The sequence below is a fragment of the Meleagris gallopavo genome, chromosome 4 (genome assembly GCF_000146605.3).
Source record: "Meleagris gallopavo isolate NT-WF06-2002-E0010 breed Aviagen turkey brand Nicholas breeding stock chromosome 4, Turkey_5.1, whole genome shotgun sequence".
Lineage (NCBI taxonomy): Eukaryota > Metazoa > Chordata > Aves > Galliformes > Phasianidae > Meleagris > Meleagris gallopavo.
Window position 1 is genome coordinate 10,974,185 of NC_015014.2, and position 10,723 is coordinate 10,984,907.

At 43.0% G+C, this 10,723-nt stretch overlaps 1 protein-coding gene and 1 long non-coding RNA gene across 3 annotated transcripts in view; one reads left to right on the forward strand and one right to left on the reverse strand.

The window, feature by feature from the left end:
• The first annotated feature begins 6 nt into the window (after nucleotides 1-6).
• LSM6 (LSM6 homolog, U6 small nuclear RNA and mRNA degradation associated) lies at nucleotides 7-4,774 on the forward strand. 2 transcript variants are annotated; one of them, XM_003205422.3, is made up of 4 exons: nucleotides 7-112; nucleotides 430-542; nucleotides 3,235-3,348; nucleotides 4,593-4,774. In XM_003205422.3, exons 2-4 carry the CDS (start codon nucleotides 449-451, stop codon nucleotides 4,625-4,627), a joined length of 243 nt encoding a protein of 80 aa, XP_003205470.1. In that variant the 5' UTR covers nucleotides 7-112; nucleotides 430-448; the 3' UTR covers nucleotides 4,628-4,774. The 2 variants fall into 2 exon arrangements, with proteins under 2 accessions (XP_003205470.1, XP_019470049.1); XM_019614504.1 differs by lacking the exon at nucleotides 7-112 and adding an exon at nucleotides 133-153.
• A 37-nt stretch (nucleotides 4,775-4,811) lies between these two features.
• Nucleotides 4,812-10,723, reverse strand: part of LOC109367166 — a 22,345-nt gene continuing 16,433 nt past the window's right edge. The window contains exons 2-3 of the long non-coding RNA XR_002113982.2: nucleotides 9,619-9,704; nucleotides 4,812-8,949 (exon numbers count right to left, since the gene is read on the reverse strand). This is a non-coding gene — a long non-coding RNA (uncharacterized LOC109367166). The remainder of the gene's footprint in view (nucleotides 8,950-9,618; nucleotides 9,705-10,723) is intronic.

Here is a 10,723-nt window from a genome sequence, read left to right on the forward strand (position 1 = left end):
CCTTCTGCCCGGCGGGAGCTGAGGGCCGTGTGGGCGCTGGGGGACCTGCTTGGGACGAGGCCGTGGATAGGTTTTGTGCTGCTTTGGAGCGCGGAGCGTTACGAGTGCAAGGGTGAGCGCTGTGGCTCGAGGAGTCTTGTCCCGCATCTACCCGTAAGGGTTTGCTTTCATCCCCTTCAGATTTTCTCATGCCTTAACCAGGGCCCTTTCTGTACTGAGTGTTTGAAAGTCCGCGTTTGCATGCTATAAAATCACATAAAATGGTTTGGGATGGAAGGAACCTATAAGACCACATAGTTCCAACCCCTGCCAGGCAGGGCACCCCCCTCTAGGCCAGGCTGCTACTCACAGCCCCATTCAGTCTGAGCTTGAATGCCTCCAGGTGGGGCATTTCCTTATCCAAATGTCTAATTTCACATCTCTTCCCAGCTTACCAAGAAAAATCAAGATGAGTCTACGAAAGCAAACTCCTAGTGACTTCCTAAAACAGATCATTGGAAGGCCAGTTGTTGTAAAATTAAATTCTGGGGTCGATTACCGAGGTAAGATCTCCACCTGTCTGTGATTTCAATGTTTGGAGAGGCTGGCACAGACTCACTGCTCTTCAAAAGCAAAGCAGTGCGATCTGGCAGCTTGGAGTATGTGAATATAGACCTCAGAATTGTGACACTAAGGAAAAACTAAAGAAACTGGAGAGGCTGATGAAGAGGAGCTAACAGATGTAGAGGTCAAAGTGACGGAGACCACTGCTATCTCTAGTCACAGTGACTAGAGTGGAGGCTCAGTTTTCTAACTGGAGGTTTGTAAAGCCAGGCTTGGATCATGCCTTCCAAAACGGCCAGGCAGTCCCTGTTTCAGTGCACCTATAGAACATCTCACTTAAAGCTGTTCCTTTTTTTATCCTTCCTATTTTCCAACTCCTGCCACAGACCTCAGTCCAGTACCGCTTCAGACACTAACGTGCTGCCAGCAATAAGCCTACTCTTACACGAGGGATGAAACAACGGTTTGTGGTTTTGGTTAAACAACTGCCTAGCCTTGCGTTGGATCAAGACTCAGGGATACAGGAGAAAGCTCTGTGTGGTTTTTGCTCCTCTATGCCCAGTGTTGGTTTTTTGTTTTTGTCTATTTCTGAAAACAGACCATCAGTTTTATTGTAGAACTGATCTGTTTACCTTCATGCGCTGCATGCAGGATTATAGGGTGTTTTTGGAGCAATAAATGAAACTTGTCTTTTCAGTGAGATGTTCTGCTCCTACTCCATTTAGGCTAAGGGTATCAGCCTGTACAGTTATTTCTTTTAGTCTTAGTTAAGTTTGGATGCTCTTATCATGCATCTCCTATGAGCACAAACTGGGTGTTTTATTCTGGAATGCTTTAAACATTACGATCATGCCAGAGATTGCTACTTCAGATAGGTTTAATTCAGTTGGCTCATCTTAGTGCTTGTTTGTCCTTTGACGAGGGATCTTGCCATTTTGACACCAGCCCAACGTGGTATAGGAGTTATTTTCCTTTCTTTATTTTCTTCTGTTCTCCCTATTTCCCTCACTTGATGATGGTCTTCCAGCTAGAAACCTCCATGATGCTTACATTTGAGAAATGCACACTTCTCTACAGAAATTAGATCATTTGTATAAATCAAACATCAGAAAACCCAGCATCTCAGGCTTTTGTTGCAGATCTATCTAGATTCTGCCTGTAGGCTACACTACTCATTTCATGTCTGCACCTCCACCCTCCCAGGCACTGTGCACACAGCAGTTGCCTGGTCCACATGTTGGTGTGCTGCTGTAAAATGGCTTGGTTCACTGCCAAGTGCTGTATGCATCTGAGGGAAGAAGTCCTGGGAAAGTGCACGTGTAATCAGTTGCACAGATGGATATGAACGTAAAACATTGCTACATACAGATGAAAAAAACAGGTAAAATATGAGCCAGGGTGGACAGCAACAGCATGTAATGCCATTAGTGTCCTGAGCGTAAATACAATGAAAAGGAAGATGATAATTAAACAAGTGAAAATGCACCCCAGCCAGTTGCATGATAGCTTTAAAAAACCCACAGCCCAGTTTTGGTTTTGGGCAAACATTTTTTTTCTATCCATCTTGGAGCACTCAGCATTACTGGAGTGAAAATGTTGTCACTTACTTGGGTTGGAAGTTTTGGTGCATTTAAAACACTTCGTTACCAGTCAGATTTTCCCCATTTATGTGGAAACAGCGGGATGAAAAATACATGCAGGAAAATAACAATCCTCAAGTCATTACAAGTTGGCAAGAAAACCTAAATTCCTGATTATTTAACGGAAGATATTACAGTAATACTTCTGGAAAATGAGAACATACTCTAGAGGAAGATTCTCAGACTGGAGTTCTCCCCCTCCTCAAATACAGCCAGCGTAATGCATTTTTTCAGTTTTAATGTCTATTAGATTGTAAATTAGATTGTTTTTCATTTTAGTAGTTGTATTTTTAGTAGTGGTGTCTGTGTGCAAGGAGGAAGTCAGGAAAACACAGGCAAGATGGAGATGAGCTCGTTAGAGGTTGTTTTATATACACAATTAGCAAATCACATTGCATCTTCTGAGCAGTTCCTTGCATCCATTAATCCCCACATTTAGTTCACTATGCAAATGTTCTGTTTGCTCGTTAGTTGAAAGAAATGTGGCTGAAGATTTCAGTGTCATTTGAGAGCTCTTTCTCTCTTGAAGATGATGTAGAATTTTATTTACACAAAAATCATACTGGCAGCCCATGTTATTCTAAGTCCATAAGAATGAAAAAAAAAAATTAGAAAAAGGTGTATGGTGCCCTGTATTAGAAGGGTTATTTCTCACATATATATCCTTCACGAGCTTTGGTCAAAATTCAACTTGTAGCCTTGTTCTTAGGTTGCCCAGTTACACTTCATGTCACAGGTTTTTCTCAGGAGTAGGGCATAAAACAAAAGCAAGAAGGAACAACTAAGCTTTCAGAATGGAAGACGTTATCTTTCAAAAGTCACGTCTCAGTGAGTTCATATGTAGGACCTGAGGTTCCCTACTCTCAGTTTAATTCTTTTAATGCTCTCTGGGCCACTGACTGACTCACCTGACCACACTTGGGAGTTCAGTTTGTTATGAAGACGCAATTTCTTTACAATTTTTTTCTTGCACTGTTCAAATGCGAAGCCTTTTTGTTTAATTTAAAGAGAAGCCTAAGTTGATTCGCTTTTAAACTGTCACTCTCTTCAGGTGTCCTGGCTTGCCTGGATGGGTATATGAATATAGCTCTGGAACAGACAGAAGAATATGTAAATGGACAATTAAAGAACAAGTACGGGGATGCGTTTATCCGAGGAAATAATGGTAACTCCTCCTTCCTATGCTGTATTTACTTTTTACTGTACTTCTTTTCAGTACCTGTGCTTTTCCTCAGACCTGGATGAATGCTGTTCATTAGTAAGAAAGGCTACTTTTTACTAAAGATTCTACTAGCAGTTGAGAAAAGTCACTCGCACTTCACTATTGAGCCTTGGAACATCCCAGTGCAGCAGGTGGATTGTAATACACTTTAAGGACAATTAGCATCCTTTCCCACCACAAGAGAAACTTGCTTTTAACCACAGGCTGATGAATATCCCAGGCTCCTGAAATGATGCTGTGGTATCAGTTAAGTTAGGCTATAACAGTGGGACGTGCCAGGGAGAAGAATATCTAAACATGAAAAAGGTTCACAAGTCAGATGTGAGGAGGTTTGTAGAGAAGGTAAATGAAGCAGAGTTTGACTAAGTTACTGGGAAAGAGGGAACAGAAAGAAGCAAGAACTGAACCCCATGTTACGTAGTCATGTTTTGTTTTGGAAAGAAGCAATCCTTGAATGAGTTCAAATTATTGTTATTTTTTGTAAACAGTTTAGTTTGTTACGGTAAGGTGTACGTTGCAGCCACACAGTCAATTCTGGGAATAAGAATTTGTTACAAAAGTTAAAACCAAATGGATGAGAGGCAGGAGAATGAAGTACAGGCTAAGCAAAAAACTTAAGACATTCCACGTTTAGGAGCATGATGTAATTTCAGAATATGGGCATTCAAAACACAGTCTGCACAGTTCCACTCCAAGGCAAAAGCGTTCCTACAAAGTGCATGGGAAGCACTGCATGACATGATGTTCTGCTAGCAGCAGCCAAGTAGGTGAAAGACGTCTGCTGATTCATGGGTGCTTGTTAGCGTTGTAGGGAGTGCTTGGGATTTCCAGCTTTTGTTGACAGATCATAATGCGGAGTCCAACACCCTTAATTTCACTGCTTAAAAGTGAAATCATGCTCTCCTTCCTTATGCTGCAGGGCAGCTAGGTTTATTCTCCATCTGTGCAGTGTGCATCACCTGGAGCATACTGTTTGACTATGAATGTAATACTAAATCAAGGTAGTACATAATGTGTAAATCTGATCGCATTTCTTGGAGCCTGAAAAGTTTTTGACTTTGCTCATGCTGAAAGGGATTAATTACACTTATTTTTAAAAGCCATGGAAGTAATAAGTTTTAAAAAAACAGGCTTTGCACATTACCTACTGAAACTTTCCTAACTGTACTGCTTTCTTCTTTTCACAGTATTGTACATAAGCACACAGAAAAGAAGGATGTGAAGGTGCCAGAAGGAGGCTCTTCTGTATTTGTGAGTCTCTCCAAATGGATGAGACCTATTTCATTTGTAGTTTATCATTCACAGCTGACATATTCAAGTGCTATTTTTTTTTTTTTAAATAAATGAAAACCAATGGAAGCTTCCTGAATATTTTTGTTTGAAAGTATTGTTTTGTTCCACCGCACAGAAATAAAAATAAAGCATGTGAGACCGCCACAAGACTAATTCAGAGCAGCAGCTCACTAGGTTACACAGCAAAACTAATTGGTAGGTAAGCAGGTGTAGAAGAACTGCAATCTGCAGCTATGTAGTCATGGCAAAAGAAGGGTTGAAGTAATGCTGGGAAGGGAGAAACATTTGGTGAGAATGACCTGGCCCTTTCAGAAGGCAGTCAGCTTCAAATGCCAAACTGCAGTAAGAGTCGCTGGGTAAAAAAGTCAGCTGCTGACTTTTAAATTACCCAAAACATCTTGAATCGTGGGACTGAAATGAAGGGATGTAAGGGTGACACTTTGACAGTTAGGGGTGGGGAATGAAACAGAAGAAAAGCCCTGAGGGGCAGCACTGTCACCAGTGAAAAGCTCTCAGCTGGTGCCCCAGCCCAGCCTGCAGCCGCATCACTTCTTACCTCTGTTCCCCACCCCTGCTTGCAGTACCTTTGTTTTTACATCTCTTTACCACGCACAAAGGATTTCTTCAATAAAAAAGAATTTTAACTCCTATCTAAAGCTACTCTTTAAAACAGACTGGAAATCCAAACGCTTTTATGGAGGTGTATCCTCTTCCAACTGCTCACTCCTGTTCTCCCATCCGCTTACCCCCAACCTGGTACCATCCGTATTCGCCCATTTTTAGCCAGGAAAGTGAAAAAAAAAAAATATATCGAGCTCATAGCATGGGGTATGTGGTAGAGGAAGAGAAATCTCTCGCAGGCAGTGAAGTTGGAACTTGTTTACATTCCGCAACAACGCTCCCAGTTAATCAAAGACCAGTGTGTAAACCCAGCTCAGCTTTAGATGGATACTTGCATCAGTTTATAAAATAGCTTCTCATTTTATTTGCAGTCAGCCAAGAAATAAACCATGAGTGTTCAGGTACTCTGATGTTATTGCACATAAGACAGATTTTTCAGGACCTCAAGACAAGGATAAAGTTTAGGGTACCGCATCTTGTGATAAGGTTGTTCAGGTTTTTGTTTTTAGTGAGTTTTCTGAAGGTCTGCTTTATTCTTTGAGCCATCAATAGTGCCTTCATGAATAAAGGAAATAAAATACTTCTAGTTGTGGCTGGATAAAAAAGACAGCACTTCTTCCCAAGTACCAGTAGCTCCAGTGCAAGAAGGGAACAGTAACATTTCAATCATCCATGGGAGAGAATGTGGATTGCTTTTTTTTTGTGAATAACGATTAGGGAATAATTCCAAATTATTTTGCAATTAATAGTAAACCTTTCAGCATTAAACACTTCAGAAGCCACTAAAGAACACCTAGATAGAGATGTTACTTCAAAATATCCTTCAGTAATTTATCATTCTTTGACAGGGGTTTGAAAAGGGTCCAGAATGCAAGTACAAATCACCAACTTGCTCTTTTGTAAGGGACTTCTTCAAAAAGAAACCTGTGCCTCCAAGTAGAGTGTGAAGTTTCTCGTTTACTTTGTCATTTGTATACAGCTGGCAGGTTACTGTGTTCTTCCAGTCAGGGACTTCTTTTTTTAATTTTAATGTTTATTTTTCATTTCTCTTCCTCCTCCACCTACCCACCTATAACAACAAATTCAGCATAGCCTTTGCTTTGTTCTCGAGAGATTGCATCTCTAACTTTATAACTGCATTTCTGTTTCTACAAGGCCAGTTAAGGAACAACTTCCAGTTGGGATCTGCTTCTTCAAAAGGTAGAGCGTGGTCTAATCACATATTAAACATGAACTTGGAAAATATTGTTTAGTTTAAAATGCTGACATTTTTGTTAATGTATTCCGGATCACGAGGTCACTATTTGGTATGCAAGGTAGGTAAGAAAATTTGCATTAAAGAAGAGCTGTTGAAATCTGTATTCAAGTTTCAAAAGTAACTAAAATTATATGTTCAATTCCCACAATCACTGACCTTCACGTACATTTTATAAGACTTTTGCCCTTAATTCAGACTTCAGCCCTTATATTGAAATCAATTCAACATTTAAGCCTTACTTCAATAGGCATGGGGAGAATGGCTACCGATGGCAACATCATACATTTTTCTTTCTCTTGCAGTGCACCTTCACACAAAGACAGTATCAGATACTAACGCTTATGTCCTTCATTTATTTCTTTTACTATGCCCTAACGCTCTCTGCCCAGTAGCTGTGCCAAGCTTTTACCTGTAGATCAAGCACACCTAGGCCAGGACTGAAAGTAAAGTTTCCCTTAAGGAGCTTACAAATGCTGGTCCATAACAGCAACCACTTTTTTAGAAGAATGCATCCACAATTAAGCCATTAAAAATTAACAAACAAATAAATTGGATTTCCAAGGACTAAGATGCATTTGTGCATATATGTACTGTCTTAATGTGATGAGATCACTTCAAGAAACTATGGCCATCCCATCTCTGCCCCTTTCCACACTCTCAGTTCACAGGCAGAGCAGAAACTCCAAAGTGCCTCATAAGAATCCCACTTGAAAAGCAGTACTATACCACATCCCCTTGCACAGAATCCTGACCAGATGTAACAAGTCCTCATGCTGTGTGGGAGCAAAAGAAACTCACCATCAATGATGGAACAACCAGAGACAAAACTGCTAATAAGGCCAACAGTTCCCTATATTGCAGCACTTTATATGCAGTGCCCCCATATAAAGTGAGCAGGGAATGCTGGGAGAGGATTCCTTTAAAGGTGTATGGGCTGGGTATGACACGCTTGCAATTTTCCTTCTGATTTCTCATTTCAAAGGAAATCTAATGCAAAAGCATTCTGAACGTTATTTATTTGAGCTATGAACATCTTTTTCACATCATTTCAGTAACAAAACAGCCACCTAGAATCCTTCTGGGCACTACTTGCCCATTAGGTCACAAGGTTCGCGCCCCTAAGAGGGAATTAAACAATGCTGCAGTAGGTTTCAGCTGCATTGTTCATGGGAATCAAGAATGTGTGGAAGTGTTTGCAAAGTGACTCCTTAGAGCATGTGACTGATGGTACCAACGCCTGAGCTTTAATATGCCAACCCATGCCTGCAGCTGGCTCCAGCTCATTGTCATTTTTGAAAGCAAACAAACAGTAGAACCAGTGCTGTGAGCCTGAGGTTCCTGTGCCAACCTTCTCCAAAGCAGAGAAGGGGCACAGCAGCCAGCTCTCCCTGAGAGGTACCGATCTCACCCGAGGGGCTGCTGCACACATAGGGTTCAGTGGTGCCAAGCAGGTGCCTGGGGCGCAGCTCTCAAGGACGGCAGAGGCTGCTTGCTGTGCGATCACCACAGCCGGCTCTGTGTAACAGGAGCCCACGGGCAGCTCCCACTGCCTGCACCACCTGCCTGGCCTTGCCCTCATTGTGCAGCATGGCAAGGTGCTCTTATGAGAACAGCCTCCAGGAGCAGAGATGTTTTCTTGTAAGGAAATCGCACAATAGTTCAAGTGGCCAAAAGAGAGAGCTTCTCTCCTCAGGCAGGGTCAGATCTGCTTTGTGCAGCAGAACGTGGGAAAAATCCATCCAGGCTCTAATGCTATCTGAACATGTTGTACACAGCATCTGAAGGGAGGTGCAATTTACTCACTATCTGTATCCCTCTTCTTTTTCTGCCTAAAGCAGCTACCCATTCACTATCAGGCCTTTCTTACTGGGAGCCAGAAAGAACCCTGAATCACCCTTCTCCTCATCCCCACCTACACCCCACGCACCCTCAAGTAGTTACCAAATAAAGTGCTGGGGCAAGGGCAAGCAGAACTTGTAAGACAACGAGACACAGGAGGCCAAGCCATATTTTTATGTGTGCGTATATATTAGTTCATTCTCAACAACATTTGAACACATTACCAACCTCACTAAGTTTGACAGAGGAATAGCAAAAACAGCTGACTAGGTAGAAGCAGGAGGTCCTTCTAGTACTTCTACTGACCCTCCTTCCAACTACATGTCAGAGAAGTATCGCCTTTTCCCCGATCTCCCCAAACACAGAGCCACAGACGTGCACAGGTCAACCCTGAGATGCTTGTTTGTAAGCAGTGTTCTTCGTTCTACCCAATGGAGTATTTTTCTTTTCTAGAAATCTGCGACAGAACTGTCGCTGAGAAAACAATGATCACGGAGTAAGTTGCCATACGTCCCCTTCTCCATGTCAGCTTCCTAACAAGAAAGAAATTTATGACAGGAAAAAGCCCAAACTCTCTCCAGTGACAGCAGAGCCACTTGTCTGTGTCTGGGCCCCGTCATGAGTGAGATGTGCAGAGCATGGCTGAGCAAAACCGACTCCAGGTCACAGCTCTGGCCAGCAAAGACTGAGGCAATGCTGTCCTGTTGGGTGATGCAACCAAAGGCTACGGGGAGGACTGTATTTCTTACTGGGAGCAAATGCCTGTCACTTGGCATTAGAACTTGCAGCTGGGGGCTGCTGGTAGGTGCTCGTGTCGCGGTGATGACTATGATGGGATTTTTCCATGTCTAAGCAGATGGCAATGCTGACTGTTTGGTTTGACTGCCACTGTGAAGCCCTTTAGATCTCTGCTTGAGTGCAGACAGCAAGGATGAACTCAGTGTAAGGCTGTATTTCAGCCTCACTGAAATAAGTCCTGAACAACTCCTGCCTAGGCTGTGCAGTTCTCTGACTTGCTACTGAGCTGAGCAGGGCTACCTGCAGGCCTGCAGACTGCAACCGCATGGTGCTTCTGAAAGCCAAGTGAGCCCTGGGGTTTTGCTGGAGGTGCACAATGAAATGCGTGCCTAAGGCACAGCAGCAGCTGAAGAAGGCTGTGTGATGCTTCAATACCACACTATAAGTCAAAAATGCACATTTACCTGCAATGGCGCTTTTGAGTCTTGTCACTCCATGTCAGAATGGCTGCAATGCATTTGGTGGGTTTTGGATTGGCAGAGGTCTGGATCTGGAATTACAGGAAAGGAATTGTTTAAGTAGAGAATATGTAAGTGAGGAACATCCGAAAGACACTAGCTCATTTCAAGAAAGGATTAGGTACTAAAATAAAATCACCTAAATATACTTTTTTCTAAAAACATGTAAAGTATGGGCAATTGCAAACTGAAGTAGAAGCACTAATACAAAATATTTCTCTCTTTCTTTGAACTATTACACCCAAAACTCCCTTCTTCCACTGATAAAAAGAAGGAAAACCAGAAGCCTTGCATCATATACTGCAATCCAGTGAATTTAAGGCCTTTTTTCAAATACAGGGGAGAGCAGTCTGCTAAGAGCCCAGTACCACCAATTTCCACACTTTCAGAACAGTTGAACAGATGTTTTAACTTCACCAAAGCACACACCAGTCTCCTCCAGAGCAGAGTGTTGCAGTGCCCAGCAGAGGCCACAGCACCAACAAGAACTCATTCCACCTCCAGACACACGTTTGTCAGCAGAGAAGGACTTGAGGGCACCAGGCCTTCCACCATCACCGCTCCATCCATAAGTGATGGAGCTGGGTGAATTCCCTGCAACAAGGCCTAGCCTCAGCCCTGAGGCAGCTCCAGCTCCAGCAAGAGCCCTGCCCCACTGACCTAGTGCTGATGGCCAGGGCTGGCCAAGGGTCTGGGCCACCAGAACAGCCTGAAGGGACAGGGACCAGGACCAGCTCCAACAGCTCAGGCAGGGGCCAGGAGTGTCCGAGGACTTGGTGACGGATGCTGCTAGAGCTGGAATTGCTTTGCCAGAACCTGCCATGCAACCTCCTGAAGTACAGCAAAGCCCATTACAGGCATGGTGAGAATGGGCATTAGCAGCGTTTTTATGGCCACGTCAATTTTGTGCTGGAATGTAGATGGGTTGTTTATGCAAACCTGTACATGACACATGCACTCCAAAGCCCATTTTGCTTTCTGCCACCCCGTCGTCCTCCTTTGCTATTTGTTTTGTTTTCATTGCCAAAGCACGGAGATTTAAATAAATTAA

What these genes read in the sequence shown, in the direction of transcription:
- LSM6 (XM_003205422.3), top strand. Translation starts at nt 449, where the DNA reads ATGAGTCTACGAAAGCAAACTCCTAGTGACTTCCTAAAACAGATCATT. An exon ending in TTCTGGGGTCGATTACCGAG is followed by an intron (nt 543 to 3,234) that starts GTAAGATCTCCA and finishes CACTCTCTTCAG; the next exon opens with GTGTCCTGGCTTGCCTGGAT. An exon ending in GTTTATCCGAGGAAATAATG is followed by an intron (nt 3,349 to 4,592) that starts GTAACTCCTCCT and finishes TTCTTTTCACAG; the next exon opens with TATTGTACATAAGCACACAG.